We start from the raw sequence: 5,805 nt of genomic DNA, 5'->3' as shown, positions 1-5,805 counted from the left end.
TTTGATAGTTGCTTTCAACTACCTGAAAGGGCATTCCAAAGAGGATGGCTCTAGTCTGTTCTCGGTGGTAGCAGAGGACAAAACAAGGAGTAATGGTCTCAAGTTGCAGTGGGGGAGATTTAGCTTGGATATTAGGAAAGGCTTTTTCACTAGAAGGGTGGTGAAACACTGGAATGTGTTACCTAGGGAGGTGGTGGAATCTCCTTCCTTAGAAGCTTTTAAGGTCAGGCTTGACAAAGCCCTTGCTGAGATGATTTAATTGGGGATCAGTCCTGCTTTGAGCAGGGGGTTGGACTAGATGACCTCCTGAGTTCCCTTCCAACCCTGATATTCTATGATTCTATGAACTTAATTTCTCAGCCATTTAAAGAAATCCTAATCTAACACATATCTAGCTAGATTACTTACTAAATTCTAAGACTCCATTCCTGTTCTGTCCCCGGCAAAAGCATCACACAGACAGACCCTTTGTTTTTCCCTCCCCGCAGCTTTTGAAATCATCTTGTCTCCTCATTGGTCATTTTGGTCAGGTGCCAGCAAGCTTATCATAGCTTCTTAACCCTTTACAGGTGAGAGGATTTTTTCTCTGTCCAGGAGGGATTTTAAAGGGGTTTACCCTTCCCTTTATATTTATGACAGAAGGGTAACCACCTTTCTGTATACAGTACTATAAAATCCCTCTAGGCCAGAGGCACACAATCCTCTTACCAGTAAAGGGTTAAGAAGCTCAAGTAACGTGGCTGGCACCTGACCATGATGCCCAGTAAGGCGACAAGATTCTTTCAAATCTGGTGTGTGTGGGGGGTGTGGATTTGTTCTGTCTGTTCTGTGTGGCTCTTACCGGAGTCAAATCAAGAAAGCAAGCAATTCAACTCCTATAGAATTATTAAGCACTAGCAAGGGATGAATTAGATTTTCTTTTGTTTCGGCTTGTGATTTTCTCTGTGTTGAGAGGAAGGTGTATTCCTGGTTATGTTTTTTTTTTCTTTTTGTAACTTTAAGGTTTTGCCTAGAGGCAAATCCTCTGTGTTTTGAATCTGATTGTCCTATGAGAGTATCTTCCATTCTAATTTTATGGAGGTGCTTCTTTTACCTTTTTTCTTTCTAATAAAGTTCTCTGTCCTAAAAAACCCAAGGTTGTTCTGTGGTCATCTTGTTTATTCTCAAGTCTCCCCAGGAAAGGGGGTGTAGCGCCTGGGGGTATATTAGGGGGAAGATGGGGCTCCAAGTGGCCCGCCCTAAATGTTTGTTGAATCACTTGTTCATGGCAATGTTTACCTAATCCAAGGTACAAGGGAGAATTTGTGCCTTGGGGAAGTTTTAACCTAAGCTGGTAAAAATAAGCTTCGGGGGTCTTTCATGCGGGTCTCCACATCTGTACCCTAGAGTTCAGAGTGGGGAGGGAACCCTGACAGCTCCTCAAGTTCTTGAGCTCCGACACTTCCCTCAATCAATGCCTCCTCTATAACTCTGGCAGCTCCGTGGAAATCATCTCCGTCCTTGTTATCTTCATCTCCTATATTTTCACCGTCATCTCTGTCCTGAGGTTCTTGCTCAGTGAATCTCTTGATTAACATGGTAAAGCTTCACCAGTGAGGAACTGCAGAACAACAAGGGGACTGGCTAAGCCAATGAGATATAATGTCCTATAGCAACTGACATGGGTACATAACAGATGTAAGGGATAATTAAGTTGTCATGGGATAAGAGGGAAGATCCTTTCTTGGATTGAGAACTGGTTAAAAGACAGGGAACAAAGGATAGGAATAAACAGTAAATTTTCAGAATGGAGAGGGGTAACTGGTGGTGTTCCCTCAGGGTCAGTCCGAGGACCAATCCTGTTCAACTTATTCATAAATGATCTGGAGAAAGGCGTAAACAATGAGGTGGCAAAGTTTGCAGATGATACTAAACTGCTCAAGATAGTTAAGACCAAAGCAAACTGTGAAGAACTTCAAAAAGATCTCACAAAACTTGGGCAACAAAATGGCAAATGAAATGTAATGTGGACAAATATAAAGTAATGCACATTGGAAAAAATACCTCCAACTATACATACAATATGATGGGGCTAATTTAGCTACAGATAATCAGGAAAAAGATCTTGGAGTCATCGTGGATAGTTCTCTGAAGACGTCCACACAGTGTGCAGCGGAAGTCAAAAAAGCAAACAGGATGTTAGGAATCATTAAAAGAGGGGTAGAGAATAAGATGGAGAATATCTTATTGCCCATATATAAATCTATGGCATGCCCACATCTTGAATACTGTGTACAGATGTGGTCTCCTCATCTCAAAAAAGATACACTGGCATTAGAAAAGTTTCAGAGAAGGTCAAATAAAATGATAAGGGGTTTGGAACAGGTCCCATATGAGGAGAGATTAAAGGGGTTAGGACGTTTCAGCTCGGAAAACAGGAGACTAAGGGGGGATATGACAGAGGTATATAAATTCATGAGTGGTGTGGAAAAAGTGACTAAGAAAAAGTTATTTACTTGTTCCCATAACGTAAGAACTAGGGGCCACCAAATGAAATTAATGGGCAGCAGGTTTAAAACAAATAAAAGGAAGTTCTTCTTCACACAGCACACAGTCAACCTGTGGAACTCCTTGCCTGAGGAGGTTGTGAAGCCTAGAACTATAACAGAGTTTAAAAGAGAACCGGATAAATTCATGGAGGTTAAGTCCATTAATGGCTATTCGCCAGGATGGGTAAGGAATGGTGTCCCTAGCCTCTGTTTGTCAGAGGGTGTAGATGGATGGCAGGAGAGTGATCAGTGGATCATTACCTGTTAGGTTGACTCCCTCTGGGGCACCTGGCATCGGCCGCTCTTGGTAGACAGGATACTGGGCTTGATGGACCTTTGGTGTGACTCAGTATGGCCATTCTTAATGTTCTTATGTTCTTATAATGGGACATACATGAGTTTTGGTTTGGGGTATTACATGTCACCCGATGTGGCTTTATTTAAAGACTTAGGGTCACAGGATAGCAGATTCTTTTGGGTAGGAAAGGAATAATTTCATCCATCTCTCCCTGATCCATGGAGGGCAGATGGTCTGCTGGACTCGGACTCAGCAGACCTGGGTTCATTCTTCTGTTCTGTCACAAAGTGGACAAATCACTTAAATTGCCTCATAGGTTAGTACCACCTTTACAGTGATATCAAGTCTGAAAAACTCTCTCCTCACTCTGATGTGTGGTGGTCTGCTCTGCAGAACTGAAGCAGTGAGATAATTGCTGAGCAATGTGGGTGGTGGATAAAGAGTAAGGATTTTAAGAAAGACAGTTTTGGGGAAGAGGAATGGCTGAAGGTTTTGAGGCAGAGACAAGGTGCCTTTCCCCTTTGCATCACCAGTTCCAATCCAGGGAGGAGGTCAAGATCCATGAGCCCAGAAAGATGATGGGTCTTGAAATGGGATACAATTGTTTTCAGCTTTAGGTCACAGATCTTTTTTTCCCACACCCTGCTCAGTGAATGGGACCAACATTTCATGTATGGAAACAGCACCCCAGGGAAAGCCAAAGACGTTATCTCAGCAGCAGAGCAGATGCTGAGATCCATTTTAACTGACTGCACCTCTTTCCACAGCTTTTTCTTTCTTCTAGAAAGCAGGACAGAACATGAGAAGGACGAGTGTTTATTTACCTGTAACTTTATTATAAAATATTAGAGTTCAGAGTTATAAAATATTCAGTCCAGAAGGACTGAAGGAAGGAAATGAAACAAGTTATGGCAATAAATAAATGTGTAGTGATAAATAGCATTTGTGGTGGATTTGAATAAATTAATAAAGATGGATGACAGGGAGGAAATTGTGTTCATCTATCTTATCCAGCCTTTCACTGCATGCAGGCAATGGTCCTCTATCCTCAGAAAAACTGGAACATTCATAACTGATTTCTGAGTGTATTAAGCTTAGCTTGAGTGTTTTGTTTTATTTTGCTTTTTTCTCTCTGCTATTACTGAAACCACTTAAATCCTACTTTTTATACTTAATAAAATCACTTTTGTTTATTTATAAACATAGTGTAAGTAATTGTTACCTGGGGGAGGGGGAGAGCAAACAGCTGTGCATGTCTCTTGCAGGGATATAGAGGGCAAGCATTTGTCATTTTATCGTGTATAAGCTTTATACAGAGTAAAAGAGACTTATTTGGGGTTTAGATCCCATTGGGAGCTGCTTGTCCGTGTACTGGAGACAGGTGTCCTGTTGAGCTGGTTTCAGTCTAGATCTGCAGCTTCGGGGGCATCACCCAGAGCCTAGGTCTGTGTTGCAACTGGCTCGTGTGTCTGGCTTAACAAGACTGGGTTCTGGAGGCCCAGGCTGGAAGGGGAAATGGGCTCAGAGGTCATTTCAGCACACAAGGTGACAGTCCCAATGAGGGTCTCTGTGACTGAACTCGGCACACTATGCACTTGGGTTTCCTGCATTTCCTGTGACGATTCCCTTGTTTTGTCCACTGATTTCAGTTGGGGACTGCAGACCTAGCTGGAATACAAATAAATTAAAAATAATAACAATATAATAATGAACAAAACTACCACAGGCTATCCAAAATTATTTTGTAATGCGCTGAGAATTGAATTCACCTGTTTCCACTCCCCACACTAAACCAGTCCTGAATGAAACAGATTCAAGAATTGGTTAGCAGTTTATTCATTGCTTTCCTCAGGGCGTCCTTCACCTCCGTGTTCCTCAGGCTGTAGATGAGGGGGTTCAACATGGGGATCACCAGCATGTAAAACACTGAGGGCACTTTGTCTGTATCCGTGGAATAGCTGGAGGTGGGACGTAAATACATGAAGAGGCTGCTGCCATAAAACAGGACCACAGCGGTCAAGTGGAAAGTGCAGGTGGAGAAGGCTTTGTGTCGGCCCTCGGCAGAGCGGATCTGCAGAATGGTGGAGGTGATATAGACATAGGAGAGGAGGACAGTCAGAAAGCTGATGACTTGAATGCAGCACATTGAAGCAAACATCACAATCTCATTGATGCGAGTGTCAGAACAGGAGAGTGCCAACAGTGGGAGGACGTCACAGAAGAAATGATTGATGATGTTGGAGCTGCAGAATGACAGCCGAAATATACAACACGTGATTATCATTGAATCCACCACCCCCACAGCGTACACCCCAGCCACCAGCTGTTTACAGAGCTGCCTGGATAAGGTGACCATATAGAGCAGCGGGTTACAGATGGCCACATAACGGTCATATGCCATCACAGCCAGCAAGAGGCACTCAACATCTGCAAAAAGGATAGAGAGATACATTTGCACAGTGCAGGCAGTGTAAGAAATACTTTTCCTCTTGGCTAAGAAATTGAGCAGCATCTTAGGGGAAATTATCGAGGAAAAGCAGAGGTCACAGAAAGACAAATTCCTGAGGAAAATGTACATGGGGGTGTGGAGTCGGGGATCGATTGTGATTAACATGATCATCCCCCCATTTCCTACCAGGGTGATACCGTAAATCAGTAGGAACACCCCGAACAGGGGAACCTGCAGCTCCGGACGATCTGTCATTCCTGACAGAATGAACTCAGTCACCTCCGAATGATTTCCCTCTTCCATCTCCTCTCAACAGAGATCAGACAGCAACAGAGATGTGGGCAGGTAGATAGTGAGGAAAACCTGTCCCTTCTCTGTAATGAAGTAAGTGAAGATAAATGGAGATCAGTTTCTTAATGGACATCAGTACCCACTCAGGGAAGGGCTTAGTCCACAGAGCCAGATGTTCACAGCTAGTCTTTCCAGATGTTCGATAAAATGCAGACACTCTGCAAATACAATGACAGGCA

At 43.2% G+C, this 5,805-nt stretch overlaps 1 protein-coding gene across 1 annotated transcript; it reads right to left on the bottom strand.

The window, feature by feature from the left end:
* Positions 1-4,639: 4,639 nt before the first annotated feature.
* Positions 4,640-5,578, bottom strand: LOC144266605 (olfactory receptor 8U9-like). The gene has a single exon (XM_077820039.1). It carries the CDS (start codon positions 5,576-5,578, stop codon positions 4,640-4,642), a length of 939 nt encoding a protein of 312 aa, XP_077676165.1.
* Positions 5,579-5,805: the final 227 nt, after the last annotated feature.

Source organism: Eretmochelys imbricata, chromosome 6 (genome assembly GCF_965152235.1).
Source record: "Eretmochelys imbricata isolate rEreImb1 chromosome 6, rEreImb1.hap1, whole genome shotgun sequence".
Lineage (NCBI taxonomy): Eukaryota > Metazoa > Chordata > Testudines > Cheloniidae > Eretmochelys > Eretmochelys imbricata.
This window is presented reverse-complemented; position numbering and strand designations above follow the sequence as displayed.